We start from the raw sequence: 17,488 nt of genomic DNA on the forward strand, positions 1-17,488 counted from the left end.
GATGCTGTAGATTGGAAAGATGGCTAAACCATATAGGGAGCTACTTACTGAAGTACGTCGACAAAGAAAAAAAAGAGAAAAGAAGACTGAAAGGAAAGAAGAAAAAAAGCCTTATATATCATTTGGCCGTGTTACCCGGCGGATGTTTTTTCAAGGGCACGAACTTGAATTGGGCTACTTCTCAGATGCTGGGAGGATGGGAATCTTGTGGATGTGAAACTCTCTTTGTTTCACCACAGACCACAGCTACTGTCAACAAATTGGCCCACTCATTTTGTATAAATACATAAACACCTCTGTAGAATTATCTGTGCAAAAGACAAGAAAGGGAAGAAGTAATAGCAATTATATCTATAGTAGAGAAATATCGATTATATGAATCAAGTACGGAAACCATTAGAATTACAAAATCAAAAGTTTCATATTAATATCTGGATAACATATAAGCAAAATCACCAAAACCATAATCTATTATCAAATGTTTTAATAAATAACAGAAATGATGATGATTTGAGGTGTTGATATTTTGCCCAATCCAGCATTCGAATTTTTGTATTAAAATACAACTATATGCGGCAATATGCACAAAACTATTTTAACGATTCAAATTTCGAAACCCCTTTCGGAGATCCGAAGGTTTACGTCTCAAAAGACCTCAAAGAAGACCCCTCGGTTTTTCCGAACCGACACCAAACTGAACAGCTTTTTCAAAGCCATTATTATCAAATTATCAACTTTCTTTCATTAACGCCAATACTAATCATCAAGTGTCACATACTCCAGATATTTACAAGAAATGATTGATGGGAAATATTTTACAAAGGTCAAAGCCACAGATCTAAGGGTTGAGCTAACTCAAGCAGATAAAAAGTTGAAAAGCTCAGTCAATAAAAAAAAGATTATTATGAAAAAAATCATTGCTAATATTTCACTAAATAATAATGAAATGATAAGTTTAATTCCTGAAGTTTTAAGATTATTTGAAATAAATGATTTGCAATTAAAAAAAATGTGCACTTTTTATATACTAAATTACTATACATATAATGAAGAGCTAGTAATGAAGGCCTTACCGATATTTATTGATGATTTAAATTGCACAAATCCTTTGTTGAGAGCTTTATCGATTAAAACCATGTCTTCAATCTCAATAGAAAATTATGCTCAGAGAGTTATTCCATATATCAAAAAGGCTTTGAATGACACTGATCCATATGTTAGAAAAACCTCTTGTTTTGCTGTTGCAAAATTATTTCAACACAACTCAAGTCTCGTTCAACAGGAAAATTTGATTGAAAAATTAAACACTCTCTTAAATTCAGACTCAAATTCAATAGTAGTATCAAGTGCATTAGCTGCTTTAAACGATATAACCGAACATTCAACCACTTTGCAATTAACTATTGATAAAGCTCATGCGTTTAGTTTAATGAAAAATTTATCGAAATGTAACGAATGGTCTCAAGTCAATATTTTAAATTCAATATTATCCTTTACTCCACAATCTTCAAGTGATGCAATAAATTTAATTGAAAATATTATTCCGGTTTTACAACATGAAAATACTTCAATTGTGCTCAATGGAATTAAAGCAATAGTCTATTTATCTAATTATGTGAAATCTCCTCAAGATACTGTACCAACATTACCCAAAAAGATTGGCAATTCTTTAGTTTTCTTATTAACAAAGCCCCCTGAATTACAATTTTTAATCTTGCGAAATGTTATCTTATTGTTACTATCAAAGCCTTCCTTAATATCATTAGATGTTACAATGTTTTTCTGTAAATTCAACGATCCAATATATGTCAAAGATACAAAATTGGAAATCATATATCTTTTAGCTAATTTAGAAAACTTACAAATTGTTTTAAGAGAATTGGAAGAATATGCTACTGAAATCGATACCCAAATGGCTAGAAAGGCAATCAGGGCCATTGGAAATCTATCAATCAAGTTAGAAGAGGCATCTATACCATCTTCGCAGGTCTTAGCTGATTTGATTTCTAGTGGTGTTCCACATATTGTTCAAGAATGTGTCATAGTGGTTAAAAATATTTTTCGAAAATACCCAGGCAGATTTAATGATTTAATTTTACCTGCTTTAATTGATAAAATTGATTTGATTGAAGAAGCGGAGTCTAAATCAGCAATGATTTGGATATTAGGTGAATATTGTGAATTTATTGATAATTCGACTTCTTATCTCGATGATTTTGCTTTTGGTTTTGATGAGGATAGTTTGGATGTCAAACTATCAATGTTAACTGCATGTATTAAACTATATCTTAAATCTGAATCTTATCCTAGCAGATTTGCTAATAACAGTAATAATGGCAGTAGTACCAGTCTTAATGGTAATAATAGTGAGTCAAAAGAACAAAAAATATTATTAAAAATTTTGAAATCCGCAACTGAGAATACAGATAATCCAGATCTCAGAGATAGAGCACTTTATTATTGGAGATTATTATCGTCACAAGGTAAATTCCCTGGAACTGGAAACAGAATAATGTTGAAAACTTTACCGCAGATATCTGCTGATCAAGATAAATTAGATCCAATAATATTGGAAGAACTAGAGTTAAATATTGGTACTTTGGCTAGTATTTATCTCAAACCTGTGACTCAAGTTTTTAGGTTATCCAAGCAGAAATTACTAAATGATAGTCCTGCTTTACAGAAATCATATAACATACAACTAGATTTAAAAAATAAAAAAACCTTACAAATTCAAGATAAAAATCCATTTTCTCAGCAAAATTTAGTTGATATAACTGAAGAAGATAATGAATCTAATAATGAGTTTAATCTCGGTAATGGAAATTCAAGAGTAACTGTTGTTAGTCCAAAGGATAAGAAATTTCCTAAAAATGCATATACAACATATTTGTATCCAGATGGGAGGAAAACTGATCAAAATGGAATTGATTTAATCTCACCAACGGTTCCAAATGGACCTGGAAGTGAAACACGTTTTGCTTCAGACGACCAATACGACACACAAGAGATTTCAAATTCAAGGAAAAGTATGGAACCTTTGCAAAGAGGTCAATTGGATAACTTTGAAAATATTTCTGTCAGCAAAAGGCATTTTGGAAGAAAGAAAACCACGAAGAGCGGAAATTTTCTTCATAAAAATAAGTATAAATAAGTTATAATCAATAGAATTTCCAAGGTTATTAGTCTTTTAGTTTTCTATTGTCCATGCATTTATTTAAGATTATTTTGAAAATATTACATATTGAATTTGTTTTTTTGCTTCAATAGACTTTTTTTTTGTTATTCCTATATCCAACAAGATTATCACTATTTTTCACTTTCATTTATTGTTTAAATAAAATTATTCCACCACTTTGTTGCTATTAAATTAGCTTTTATTTTGTCATAGTTGACTTAATCATCCACAACAGTCAGCAGTGTGTCAATTAAAGATCTTTATAAAGCAAATCATTTGAAATTCATTTGAAATTCTGTAACGGACTAGCAATTACAAAGAAAGAAAACTCCAACAAAAAGCCAATTCAGCAAGCAAAAATATAGAAAATCCGGGTAACTGTGTGTATTTTCTAGTATTGCGAATCTTATTATATCATAGCTGCAGAATTAGGAAAGTCTAATGGAAAGTGGCAGAATCCAAAAATGCTGACAGAGGAAAAAGAAAATGGTATAAAAAGAACATGAATTATTTAATTTTTCTGATTAGATTTCTACAATAACTAACAAATACTGCTATTAACATCTTTGATATACTGAATCATCAATTTATCAAACTACGTACTCCTATCACAAATCTACTACTTATTAAATATGTCTGGTATATTTTCTAATCAATTTTGGAATTTCGTCGATTCTCTTGACAGAGATTTGAATCAATTGCAAATTGCCATGCTGAATGCAGGTTTTACTCGTCCAAAGGGTGTTAAAAATACCAAAAATCCCGTTGATAACAATCCTGCTGTTATTACTGATTCAGCTAAAGAAAAATCATTGTCTGAAAAGGGTAAAAGCACACTATCAAAAATGTACAACAACTATGTTACAACACAAATTGAATTGGGCCCACCCATTGACTTGTTGGATAGACCAGAAGTTTATGAATTGCATGTTTCATTAGCTGGGGCTGAAAAGGATCAAATTCATATTGATTTTGACAGCGACGATAACGAGATCAAAATTTACGGTGAAATTGAAACGCATAAGGAAGTGGAAAAAGAAAATTACAAGTTCCAAGAGAGAAGAACTGGATCATTTACCAGAACAGTGTCCTTACCAATTGATGAAAAATTGGACGAAGATAAAATTACCTCATCATATAAAAATGGTGTTTTAACGGTTTTTCTTCCAAAATTGGGCAAGAAAGAAAAAAAAAGTGTCAGGAAGCTAGAAATTTCTTAAGTAACTATACCATATTGAAAACCAGCATAAGCACCAAAACAATTTTCTCTTCATACTTATTTCTTTAAGCCAATAAAAATGCATGACGATTACCTTTTAATATTACACTGTAGACCCTCGATATATCTCGCATATTCATGCGTTATACCGCGCACGAAATTGGGATCCCACCTCCACGATTCCCTAAGAAAATCGAAACAGTGACAAAAGTGTTTTTGACCCAGAAGATGAGTGGCCTGAAGAAGAAAGAAAGCTGATTAACAACTGGGTGGTTGATTTCTCTTGGGTTGAAACATCTTTTGGCTAACAAAAGACTGAAATATTCACAGCTGAATTTGTTAGAAATGTGTTAATCGTAACATGATTATTCATAGCCGAATAATGTGAAGTTGGCCAACTTAGTTTATCTGAATGCCCCCAAAATAATTGTTGAAAAAGAGAAATAAGCGAAAAAGAAAAAAAGAAAAAAAAAAGCAAATCGTATGAAAATCGTATAAAAACCAAAGAAAAGTTGGGTACGATTTTAGATTACCTAATAAATATAAAACAATCCTGCGTTTTGCGAGTAATTATCTGCGTTTTACTCTTTTAAGATCTAAGTCCATTGAATGATAATAAGTTTATGAATTGCATTCACATGAATCTGGATCATAAAAGAGACCCATTACATGTTATTACATTTAGAGTATTTGGTATCTATTGGCCAATGGTTTTGCGATGGCAAAAAGTTTGAACTTTCTGGAGATATTCGCGAGAAACCAAACTGAAGATCGATGACTTAGAGAACATTGATACCATTTGCCAGAGTTCCCTGAACCCACAGATGGCCTGGCGAGGTTTTCGATAATCTAGTTTACACAAACCACCACCGATACCTCAATTACCATTGCAATAGTTGCAAGGACATTATTTTGCTGATAAATATCACCCTTTTTTGTTTTTTATTTAGCCTGAAAACAAGAAGTGCGATTTAAATAGCTTTTATTCACCGCCCCAATCGCAATAATTCAGAATTAGTAATTGAGTTTCAAACTTTGTAATTCGACACATATGGGATATTTCTAAGAGATGAAATGCTCGATACAAAATATGAATCATAAATTCCTGGTGCATTTCGTGTTGTTTATATTTGTTTTTTGTTTCTTTTGAGGTGTTGGTGGGTGCGAATTACCACTCGATTGGGTGATTTTGGTATTGCTATTATTTATTTTTCACGTTATTTAATTATATTTTATTTCTTTTCGTGTTGGCGACGTTCGCTAACTGTTCTTATCGAGCATTTTTCTCCTGCCGAACACTGGACCTCCATACATTTTGCTTGAGTTTTCAGCAAAAGAACATCAAATAAAGAACGATACATCGAAAAATAATAAAAAACTTTCGCAATGTTTTTATATTTCTCTTCTAAGTTCCCAAATTAAATTCAGATTGTCTCATTAATGTCTATAAACTGTCTTTGATCTTGTAAATATATTGTGGTCTTGTTTTTACGTTTTTTTTAATATATATTCATCTAAATTTCTCTTGTCTTTCTCTTCCACTTATCTTTTTATTTATTCTTTCTTCAACTCTCTATCTCACTATTCAAACTTCTTTATCTGTTTTACTAAATTACTTCGGCTAGTTATTTCATTACACTTATCTATTTTAATTTACTATCTACTTTACTCGAACTACTTCTTTCACTTCATCACATCTCAACCTTAACAACCCTAATATACTTATTCATATACACATTTACTTAAATAATATTCCTTTAATACCCTCTGTATTTTAATTTCAAGATGTCTATTAATCAAATCCAATCAACTGAAGAATTAACTTCTGCTTTAAAAGCTGCTTCTTTGCTCAAGGAATCCAAGGCTAATGGTGATTCTAAACCAACTGACCAATATGAATTAACTAAATTCTCTTTATCTTCTCATAAAGAATTTCTTAACAAGCATAAGGTTCATCGTCACCAAATTAAAGAAGCCGAATCACAAGAGCCTTTATTGATGGAAAATAAGCGTCGTTTTGTTTTGTTTCCAATCAAGTACCATGAAATTTGGCAAATGTATAAAAAAGCTGAGGCTTCGTTCTGGACTGCTGAAGAAATTGATTTGGGTAAAGATTTGCATGACTGGAACAATAGATTGAATTCAAATGAAAAATTTTTCATTTCAAGAGTCTTAGCATTTTTCGCTGCTTCTGATGGTATTGTTAATGAAAATTTGGTTGAAAATTTTTCTGCTGAAGTTCAAATCCCCGAAGCAAAATGTTTCTATGGTTTCCAAATCATGATGGAAAATATTCATTCCGAAACCTATTCATTATTAATCGACACCTATATCAAGGATCCAAAAGAATCTGAATATTTATTCAATGCCATCGAAACTATTCCATGTATCAAACAAAAAGCTGGATGGGCTCTTAGATGGATAAATGATGACACTGCCTTGTATGCTGAAAGATTGGTTGCCTTTGCAGCTGTTGAGGGTATTTTCTTTTCAGGTTCTTTTGCTTCAATCTTTTGGTTAAAAAAAAGAGGTTTAATGCCTGGCTTAACCTTCTCAAATGAATTGATTTGCAGAGACGAAGGTCTTCATACTGATTTTGCCTGTCTTTTATTCTCTCATTTGGTCAATAAACCTGACCCAACAATTGTTGAAAAGATTATTACTGAAGCAGTTGAGATTGAAAAAGAATATTTCACTGATGCTTTACCTGCCTCCTTATTAGGTATGAACTGTAAATTAATGTGTCAATATGTTGAATTTGTTGCTGATAGATTGTTAGTTGCTCTCGGTAATAAAAAATTCTATAATGCAACTAATCCATTTGATTTTATGGAAAATATTTCTCTTGCCGGTAAAACCAATTTCTTTGAAAAGAGAGTCTCTGATTATCAAAAAGCTGGCGTTATGGCTTCAACTAATAATCAACCCTCAAATCAAGATCTCTTTAACTTTGATGAGGACTTTTAGTTTCCCTATTGGGCTTACCAAAATGATAAATTTGACTATCAAATCAACTTTTTAGACTAACTTATAAATATTATTGGTCTTGTTTACTTATTTCCCTATTTATTTATTCACTTACTCTATTTATTTACAAATTATTTGGCTTGTGTTATGAATTTTCTAGATTTATACCAATCACCTATAAATCATGGTTATTTTTCTGTTTTTGTTTGTTTTTTTTTTGTTTTTTTTTGTATACTATATAAGAAATGGATTACTTTAAACATTAGATTTATAAATAAACGTATTTTTTTCTGTCAATTCATATCAAACCAGCAGCTGAATTATCTATTTTTTCCTTTATGCTGGCTTTCTTTATTAGATTAAATGCTCTACATTACCGTATCGTCCAATTGGTCCAATTGTTATATTCTGATCAAGTAAACTTAACCAATTTACAATTTTCTTTAAAAATAGGAAAAAGATAAAATTCAGCTTCTCAATAACTATCAAAACTGGTAAGATAACTTTTTTATGCTTGTGGAAACCAACAGCCTACGAGATGAATTTGTCGTTATACAGAGCATCAGAACTGGAAACAAAAAAGAAATTGGTTCTGCTTTGGCCAATAATGGAAAAGTTATTAAAACAATAGATTGTGACAACACGCTAATGGCTGTCTGCTTGTTTCTTTCTGCTAAAATCCGGATAATCTCAATGGTAACACACTAAGTTGGTTTAGTTGTTCCATTCCTTCTATACATCTGGTTTTGGTTGACTGTTATTGAGATATCAATGGGCAACCCAATCTTTTTGCATTTCGGAAAGCACAGATGCTTCCACTGCAGCTACCTTTCTCGCTAACACCTCTTGCCAGAAGCAGTAAATACGTATCAATCAGGCTCGACCCCAGAGCAAATCATTCTGAACCAGATAAGCTTTCGTTGCGTTGGTTAACTGGTGAACTGAGAGAGTTGAGAACAGTTATCATCGATTATTACTCCTTCCGATAAAAAACCACCGCTCCGGGTCCTGAAATTTATTTGAAAGGTAAACAAACCTCTCTTCAGAGCTTCCTCCAAAGAGAGAAGAGCTCTATTGGGAACTTGGTGAAGAGCTTCGTGAAGAACTTCGTGCTTATGTGTTGAAGGGGTCTGGTTTGGCTGTTATTTTCCTATTCAACGAGATCCAACTGCATTTTCAGCTTCAATTCGCTTGGGTGATGCTATTCTCGTTTGTGCCTTACTTTTATGTCCTGATGTGTCATCTGAATCACCATCTCATATCTTCATCTTTTGCAAACAACTGTTTCAATTTCAAATCGATCCAGCTGCTTTATGTCGTTGTTTACTTTTGCTATTTCTCAGATTGGGCTCAATGTTGATTCCAGTAACTAGTTGGAGGCTCTCAAATTACAAATTTCCAAATTGATCCAAATCGATATCTTTAATACTCAAATGTACCTCCATTACATTTCCTATTGTCCTGAAAATTGAATCATTTTGAAAACCCATTTCAACTATTAGGGAAATAGTCTCAAAAGGACTAAAGAGCTAAAACTACTATCCCTTTTATCAACTTGAATTAAGAATTGGATATATTAAATGAATTTAAATATTAATTCACTTTTTGTTATTGTTATTCTGACTGCATTTCAATTATATTTCAATTATACATTTTAATTATTTCTTGTTATTTTTGTGTATATTTGCTTATTATTGCTTAGATTTTATAGTGTATCATTAATTTTTGTTTCAGAAATCTACATATATAAAGAACTGCAAATCTATTCATTTTTTTTTTGTCTCAGATTATACACTCATTATAATAATTATCAAAATAAATATAATAATCATAATAACAACAATCATTTTCAGATAAATCATTTGTTTTACTTTATTCTATTTTAATTTATTTCTTTTCACTTCAATTTAATATATCTTTGTTTTACTTTGTTGGTCTTCAAAAATGAGCTTCTTATCAATCCCACACATTTCTCAAAATAATAATAATTATCAAATGAATAACATCGATAATAATTTTAGTTCCATCAATTCCTTGAAAACTATTTCTCCTCAAAACTCCTATGATAAAAATAATAATAAAAAATTTGTTCTACCTCCTTTATCAACAATTTTGATTCAGCCAAATAAAGGTAAAACTGATTTATTTTCCAATAAGATAACACATAACAATCATGAATCACATATAAAGATAACAGATAATAACAATACTAATAATATCAATAACACTGATAAGATTAATGAATATAGTAACAATAATAACCATAATAATAATCATAATCATAACAACAATAATAATAACCATAACAATAACAACAATTTTGCCAATGATTATAATAATGAATTATATGATGGTTATAATGTTAATCATCGTCAACCAAATTACTTCCACTCAAATTTACCCAGTTTTTCTTCAACTTTTAATTTAGTCTCACCACATGCAACATCATCTAATGAAAGATCAAGCTCAATTTCTTATGGAAAAGATTTACAACCATTCACTCCAGTTTCTTCATCGTTTCCATCAGTTTACAGAGACACCTTTTATGAATCGGATAATTCAACATCGTTGCAACAAAACCATAGATACTCAATTGACTTTCAAAACAATATTCCAAGAAATGAAAGTTTTAATAATATCGTCTCTGGAAATAAACCTTCAAATACAACTGTTTTTGAGGCAAAAAAACCTACAAAGAAAAGCAATACCTTGAAAAATAATGATTTGAATAAAAAAAAACAGAAAAAAAAGGAACCAATGACTTATGCCTTTATCTCACATAGTATTGATACATATCCTTCAAAAGAACCTGAAATAGATAATGCTCAATTGGCTAGAACTAAACGTAGAAGAACAACTCTAAATGAATTAAATATATTACAACAGGAGTTTGAGGTTGGAAAAACCCCAAACAAATTAAGAAGAATCCAAATCGCCGAAAAAGTTGGAATGACTGAAAAAACAGTTCAGATTTGGTTTCAAAATAAGAGACAAAACTTGAAAAAGGCAAAACTTAGATTGAAAATTAAAAAACCAAATCAACATAAAAAGCCTAATAATTTATTGAATAAAGCTGAATCAATTGAAAAAAATCCTGAAATTAATTCTATAAATCACAAAATTTCAAATTTAAGGTCTTCTTCTCCGTTAAAGGAATTGGACAGAAACAAAATCAATTTAAGTTATATAGGGGTTGAAACTCCAACTGAAAAAGAACCAAAAGACAATTATAATGGGGTTTCCTATGACTCTAACAGCTCGATTGCAAACACACTATATGATCCAATTTTATTTTCGAATTCAAATAACAACAATAGTTTATATGGTGGACAAGCAAAAGCAAAAGCAAAAAGCATTGAGATATATCAAGATTCACAAAATAATTTATCTCCTACTAATTTAACTTTTCGTTTGAAAGAACTAGATATTGATTCATATGAACATTTAGAGATGGAGGTGACAAAAAATGGTGATAATCAGTAGGTGATCTGATTTTAATGACACTTGAAACATTTGGACATTTAACAATGGAGATTTGATTTTTTTTTGAGATGATCACAGATTAATAATTAAACTCTTTTTCATTTTGACATTCACAATTCACAAATGATCATTAATTATAACCTAGTATCTTTTTGTTTGTTTCTTTTTTTGCTTTTGAAAATGGTTTATGGATAACGAATAACCTGGAATTTGATAATCCAGAAATAATTAATATGCTTTTTTGGTTAAATTAATAAATTTTTATAAATAGTTTGCATTATGTATTTATTTAAAAATAATATTTGGGTATTTTAATTAAAAACCTTTATTATGCATGTAGACGCGTATTGATTCTTATATCTGCATACTGCTTTAGGAAATTCTAAATAAAGATAAAGAAATGTCAAACTACAAAACAGAAATATAAAACAATAAAAGAAAAATTGGGTAGTTACAGTGGTCGAGTGGTTAAGGAAGCGTTCTCCTATAAGTAATTATCAGAAGCAATTTCATCAAATTCATCTGATGAAATCTTGAGAGTAACGTAAGGTTTATCCTCCACAGGTTCGAATCCTGTCTGTAACGAAGGGTTCTATTTGTTTTGAGATTACAATTTAATACATAAAACGTAATTCAAAAGACAAAAATGTACAATGATACCAAAGGAAAGAGATAGAGCCAGGATTCTCGCAACCCATTAGTACTTAATATGGAAGGATTAAAATCTGATATTATTGTAAAAGTGGTAGTAGACAAATAAACAGAGAGTATAATTTAAATCTAAGTATTTTCTAAAAATTTGTACCAGTGCTGAAGTTCATCCTCTAAAAGTGCAGATTTTGTTATTGTAGAATTCTTTAAGCTAAGAATGTTAGTTTTAAATCATTAAAAATTAATTTGAAACTCTAGCAGCCACATTTCTATAATTATATTTTGGGGTTTCATCATCAATAGCATTTTGGAATTTAATTTTTAGTTGACTCAATGCAATGACCAAAGTGTTAGTGTCAAGTATATTTATATTGCGTATGGGTGTCTATCCATTTAGTCCAAGTGCATTTCCAACAATGGTTGCTCTGATAAACCTTTACTTTTTGAAACAAATATATCAATGCTCATTACAATCTACTTTTCTCAAAAAAATTGCCCATTTATAGGAAAAAAAATAATGTATTTGATGAACAGAGCCAAAAGAAGCAAACGCTCCCAGATAGCTGGATCAGTTCCTCAGATGCATGTTTATGCACAATTCCTGTGTTTTAGACCCAATCTGTGGATTTGGAGTTTTTGAAGAGCTTTTCAATGCTCATCACTGGATTATCACAAAGATATTCAATGGAAAACAAACGAAAAAGATCCTTTGAGAGCCAGAGACCATCCAGGCCCAGCAAGAAATTGGATTTGGCAGAAGGAGTTTGGCCAGAATCTTTTCGAGAGCTAGAATTGATTTATTTTCATTTAAATACCTTTTACACTTTTCTCTCTGCAAAAAAGAATACCGTAACTAGTTTTGATACTGTGAAGGTCCCTGCTGAAAAACAAATCAAAAGAAAACTAACCCATATTGATGTTTGCAAATTGATAGCATTATTGCCAAATCACACTCTGTTTCGTTATGTTGATAAAAGTCAATTATCATTACTAGAGGAGAAGCAATTTGACAACCACGGATTTGTTCAAAAAGAATCTGATATTTTCAAATTAGAAGATTTAGAAGATGAAGACGAAGCAAAAAATCAGGTTCTATTGTTTGAGTTCACCGATAGCACACCAAATCAGAAAAAAGTTAAAAGCTCGTTTTATTCAAACACTCCAATATACACTACTGAGCAAATAAAGAGATTAATTGATAAAAGAAAAAAACTTTTCGAAGAGGCTGTTAACCGATTTTTAGAGAAATGTTCCAAAGATGAAGATCCTATGGAACGTTTAACTGAAAATGCTAAGATTCATTTGCCTAAATTAAATACATTTATTGACCCAATTCAAGCAATGCTAGAAAATCAAAACGAAAACGAGCAATCAAATAGTTTAGATGAGAGATGTTCTATTCCGGAAATGATCGATCTTTTGAAAAAATCAAGTTTTTATAAGCATCAGATTGTTTCTAATGGAGAATTTCACTTTCCAGAAAGAACTCCAATGTATTCATCATTGAATTTTGAATTATCACCAAAGTTGATCAAAGCTCTCCACGATGTGAAATCTGTTAGAGAATTTTATTCGCATCAAGCTAAAGCAATAAATGCTATTCATCAAGAGAAAAATGTTATTATAACTACTAGTACATCCAGTGGAAAGAGTTTAATATATCAAATACCTGTTTTAAATAATTTGATTGAATCAAAAAAAGAAACGAAAGATTTGGAGACTGCGATTTACATTTTTCCAACCAAAGCATTAGCACAAGACCAAAAGAGATCATTATCTGAATTAATAGAAGCCATCCCAAGTTTAGCAAGAAATATTTTAGTTGAAACCTTTGATGGTGATACTCCGAAAAATAAACGGTCTTATATTAGAGAAAATGCTCATATCATTTTCACAAATCCAGATACTATTCATTGGTCTATTTTGCCTAATAATGAAAATTGGAGCTCATTTTTAAAAAGACTAAAGTATATAGTAGTGGATGAATTGCATATTTATAATGGTTTATTTGGTTCGCATGTTGGATTAGTGATGCGAAGACTAATTCGGATATGCAATTATATCGGAAACAATAATATTATATTTATATCATGTTCAGCTACTTTAAAAACCCCAATAAAACATATGTCAACTCTTTTTGGGTTAAGTGAATCAAAGGATTCAATTTGTCATATTTCAAAAGATGGATCACCATCTGGTGAAAAGTATTTAATAGCTTGGAATCCCATATTAGTTAATAAAAACAATCATGAACATAAACGAGAATCATTTATTGTTGAATCTGCTAGGATATTAATTGAATTAGTGAAGAATAATTTTAGAGTGATAAGCTTTTGTGTTGTAAGAGAAGTATGTGAATTATTAATGAAGGAAGTTAGATATCAGCTTAAAGAAATAAATAGATCTGACTTGATCGAGAAGATTATGGCATATCGTGGAGGATATTCTGCATCCGATAGACGAGAAATTGAATTTCAAATGTTTAATCAAAATTTAAAGGCAATTATTGCAACAAATGCTCTTGAGTTGGGTATAGATATTGGGTCATTAGATGTTGTATTAAACTGTGGATTTCCTATATCTCTTGCAAATTTCAAGCAGCAAAGTGGTAGAGCTGGAAGAAGAAACAAAGATTCAATGACATTATTTGTTGGTAGTAATGATCCTGTTAATCAATTTTACATGAAAGATCCCAACAAATTGATCAGTAATAATTATCAGGAATTGGTGTTAGATTTTAAAAATTTAGTAATTTTAGAGTCACATATTCAATGTGCAGCATTTGAATTGCCAATTAACATTGAAACAGATTCCAGGATTTTCTTTGGAGAGGAATTTTTAGAAAAAATTTGTGAAAAGAGTTTACGAAAGGATGATTATGGATACAATACAAGTGAAAAATATTTACCTTGGCCAAGTTCTTTTGTTAATTTAAGAGGGGATTTTGAGGATAAATTTGCAGTAGTTGATGTAACCAATGGACGGAATATAGTTATTGAAGAAATTGAAAAAACTAGAACTACATTTACGTTGTATGATGGAGGGATTTTTATCCATCAGGGCTTGCCATATTTAATCAAGGAGTTTAACCCTGAAGAGTTTTATGCCAAAGTGATTCGGGTTAATGTTGATTGGAGAACAAACCAAAGAGATTACACAGATGTTGATCCGATAGAAGTTGAAAAGGCAATAAAGGCAGATTGTCCAATTTATTTTGGTAAGGTCAAGATCACGATGGTTGTATTTGGGTTTTTCAAAGTTGATAAGAAAAATCGAATTTTAGATGCAGTACAAGTTACTAATCCTCCAGTTATTATTGATACAAAGGGGTTTTGGATAAATGTTCCAAAGGAAGCTATCTCGATGGTAAGAAAAAAGGAGTTATCATTAGCAGGTGGAATTCATGGAGCGCAGCATTGCATTGCTAATTTGTTTCCATTGATTATTTTTAGTGGAAAAGATGATATATTTAGTGAGTGCAAAGCACCAGAGAAAGAATTTGCAAACAGGCAAACTAGTCGACAACGACCAGCCAGGTTAATATTTTGTGATTTTAAAGGTGGAGTATACGGGAGTGGATTGTGTGAGAAGGCATTTGAGAATATTGAGGAAATATTGGAGGAATCGTTAAAGAGAATTATTGAATGTGATTGCGAGTATGGATGTCCCGAGTGCATTGCTTCAGGGTCGTGTAAAGAGAGTTCGTTAGTTTTGTCGAAACCCGCAGCAGTTATAATTCTTTCAGTGATTTGTGGATACGAAATTGATTTGGATTCCATACCCAAGGGACCAGAGATCAATATGCCGTTAATTAAGACTGAGACTATAGTTGCCAGTGGAGATATAATTAAGAGGAATAAAAAGTTTGAGGTTGTTGAGCCTAAAAAGGATTGCAGAATAATGAAGATGAATAAAGGGAAGATTGTTTATAAGAGGAATAAAAAAGAAAGTGAGATAGTAGGCAATGGATTTGGAAGTGATGAGTTTGAAAGTGATCCATTTGGAGACGATGATGATGATGAATTTTTTTGAAAAATAAATATTGAAATAGTAAAAGAATAATGAATAAAATCTGGGGTAATTGTTATTGTAGGAAACGGTTTGAGTTGCCCAAAGAGGAATAGTGATGAGAAATAAAGTTTAAAGAAGGTTCTCCACAATACTAGGAGGGATCAAATGCTTATTTAACACAATAAGATTCTTTTGCAAGCAATTGTGTATAAATATCCAGAAAGGTAATATATATCTAGAGAGATAGAAGTAAGAGAGAGGGAAAATTGAAGTAAACTAAAACAAGGTGACGATGAAGGAGAAATTGTTTACGAAGATTAAGAAAACAACAAAGGCAGTGTTTCCAAGGAGCTCACGTTTATCGACACTTTCATCAGAGGATGTGTTATCAATTGTTTATAATGAGTTTGAAAGCACTTTGAGCTGTGATGATATTGTTTGCAATAAAAACAGTGATAGTGATAAAGTTGTATACAATTTGGTTTTTTTACATGGAACTGGAATGAATAAAGAGATTTGGAACTACCATATAGAGAAGATATTTGAGTATTGTTTGGTAAAAAAAACAGAGATTAATTGGAAACTCGGTAAAGTTATTAGTGTGGATATGGTTAATCATTGCGATTCATATTTATTGAACCGGGATAAATTGGGAGTTGAGTATAATTGGATCGATGGATCAAAAGACGTTATTAAGATAATGAAGGAAGAAAAGTTGTATATGAAGGAAGAAAAGAGGAAACGAGTGAAGAATATTTTGATTGGACATTCGTTGGGAGGATTTCAGGTATTGATGATTGGGTTTTTGGAACCAAATTTAGTTGATTCAATATTATCTATTGATCCAGTTATTTATACTGATGGAAATAATGAAAGGACAATAAAGAGGTTTAGCACCTTATACTCCAGTATTCTTAAGAGCGAATTTAAGAATCTAAAGGAATGCAAGGAATATTTTTACAAAAAATCAATTTTCAAAGATTTTCATCCAAGAATTCTCGAGGATTATATGAAATCGGAAATCAATTATGTGGAGAAGAATGGAGAAAGAAGAATCGAATTGAAAAGTAATGTGAAACAACAAATGGCTACATATATGTCGGTCTTTAAGGTTATCAAGACTGGGATGAGGATTTTAGAGTTAATATCCAAGGAAATCGAGGTTGTGCACATAATTGGAACCAAAGCGAGGTGGAACGACCAAAGGGCCTACAAATACATCAGAGAGAAGATACAAAACTGCCAAAAAGTTGACATCGAAAACGCCAAACACCTTTTGAACTGTGAGGAGCCAGATCGCATGGTGACGCTTATCGTGCAGCAATTGCACCGCCGGGCGCAGGAGAAACAGACCCAGAGACGCGGGTCGGACTCAGAAACGAGGGCAGCTCTCTTTGAAAGCGAGTTCCAAAGGCACATCGAGGACCGGTTGAGCCGTCGGTCGACAAAGCTCTAGCGCCACGCAGCCGGCAAGGTCGGAGGAGTGTCCAGCAGGCTTTCGGCACGCCCGGCTTTTATTTACACGTGACTACGGACCGTATAAGAGCCGTCCACCGCTTGGGCGCGTGCGCTGGCTTGTGTTGCCTCTGGTCCATCTGCTTCCTGTGCTGCCTGTGCTGTCTCTGCTGCCTCTGGTGACTGTGCTTCTCTCGCCACTCTTCCTCTGCTATCTTTGCTACTGCTTGTTCAAACGAGCTTTATTTGCCTGCTCTTTAACCCCTACTGCGACTGTCATTTGCACTGCACATTCTGCTATTTCTATCCCCAGTGTGGATCACCTTGGTCCTTTCATCTGCTCATTCTGCTTATCCAGCTCATTCTGCTTCCTCTGCTTCCCCTGCTTTCTCTGTTTATCCAGATTGTACAGTCTATACAACCTATCCAGCTTACCTAGCCCGCCAACCTGTTTCTTGTGCCAGTTCCTACGCTGCCAGATATATCCAGTAGTTAGCAATCACACCTAGTCTTGCTCCATACTG

At 32.0% G+C, this 17,488-nt stretch overlaps 7 protein-coding genes and 1 non-coding gene across 8 annotated transcripts; all 8 read left to right on the top strand.

Annotated features, from left to right (window-relative positions):
- Positions 1 to 456: 456 nt before the first annotated feature.
- On the top strand, positions 457 to 3,154 carry APL1 (Apl1p; the record flags this gene model as incomplete). Its single annotated transcript, XM_020191166.1, has 2 exons — positions 457 to 2,327; positions 2,379 to 3,154. The coding sequence occupies exons 1-2, from the start codon at positions 797 to 799 to the stop codon at positions 3,152 to 3,154; spliced, it is 2,307 nt and encodes a 768-aa protein (XP_020048750.1). The 5' UTR covers positions 457 to 796.
- Positions 3,155 to 3,810: 656 nt separating this feature from the next.
- On the top strand, positions 3,811 to 4,398 carry ASCRUDRAFT_7020 (Hsp20/alpha crystallin family protein; the record flags this gene model as incomplete). Its single annotated transcript, XM_020191759.1, has 1 exon — positions 3,811 to 4,398. The coding sequence occupies one exon, from the start codon at positions 3,811 to 3,813 to the stop codon at positions 4,396 to 4,398; it is 588 nt and encodes a 195-aa protein (XP_020048751.1).
- Positions 4,399 to 6,182: 1,784 nt separating this feature from the next.
- On the top strand, positions 6,183 to 7,364 carry ASCRUDRAFT_7021 (uncharacterized protein; the record flags this gene model as incomplete). The annotated part of the gene is made up of 1 exon (XM_020191760.1): positions 6,183 to 7,364. One exon carries the CDS (start codon positions 6,183 to 6,185, stop codon positions 7,362 to 7,364), a length of 1,182 nt encoding a protein of 393 aa, XP_020048752.1.
- A 292-nt stretch (positions 7,365 to 7,656) lies between these two features.
- On the top strand, positions 7,657 to 8,275 carry ASCRUDRAFT_74820 (uncharacterized protein). Its single transcript, XM_020192830.1, has one exon. It carries the CDS (start codon positions 7,875 to 7,877, stop codon positions 8,070 to 8,072), a length of 198 nt encoding a protein of 65 aa, XP_020048753.1. The 5' UTR covers positions 7,657 to 7,874; the 3' UTR covers positions 8,073 to 8,275.
- A 978-nt stretch (positions 8,276 to 9,253) lies between these two features.
- ASCRUDRAFT_12484 (uncharacterized protein) lies at positions 9,254 to 10,847 on the top strand (the record flags this gene model as incomplete). The annotated part of the gene is made up of 1 exon (XM_020188932.1): positions 9,254 to 10,847. Exon 1 carries the CDS (start codon positions 9,309 to 9,311, stop codon positions 10,845 to 10,847), a length of 1,539 nt encoding a protein of 512 aa, XP_020048754.1. The 5' UTR covers positions 9,254 to 9,308.
- Positions 10,848 to 11,297: 450 nt separating this feature from the next.
- Positions 11,298 to 11,432, top strand: ASCRUDRAFT_t35. Its single transcript has one exon. It is a non-coding gene; the product is annotated as a tRNA-Arg (tRNA).
- A 750-nt stretch (positions 11,433 to 12,182) lies between these two features.
- HRQ1 (ATP-dependent 3'-5' DNA helicase) lies at positions 12,183 to 15,530 on the top strand (the record flags this gene model as incomplete). The annotated part of the gene is made up of 1 exon (XM_020190342.1): positions 12,183 to 15,530. One exon carries the CDS (start codon positions 12,183 to 12,185, stop codon positions 15,528 to 15,530), a length of 3,348 nt encoding a protein of 1,115 aa, XP_020048755.1.
- Positions 15,531 to 15,801: 271 nt separating this feature from the next.
- Positions 15,802 to 16,965, top strand: LPX1 (triglyceride lipase; the record flags this gene model as incomplete). Its single annotated transcript, XM_020190375.1, has 1 exon — positions 15,802 to 16,965. One exon carries the CDS (start codon positions 15,802 to 15,804, stop codon positions 16,963 to 16,965), a length of 1,164 nt encoding a protein of 387 aa, XP_020048756.1.
- Positions 16,966 to 17,488: the final 523 nt, after the last annotated feature.

Source organism: Ascoidea rubescens (assembly GCF_001661345.1).
Source record: "Ascoidea rubescens DSM 1968 unplaced genomic scaffold ASCRUscaffold_3, whole genome shotgun sequence".
NCBI classification, from domain to species: Eukaryota; Fungi; Ascomycota; class Saccharomycetes; order Ascoideales; family Ascoideaceae; genus Ascoidea; species Ascoidea rubescens.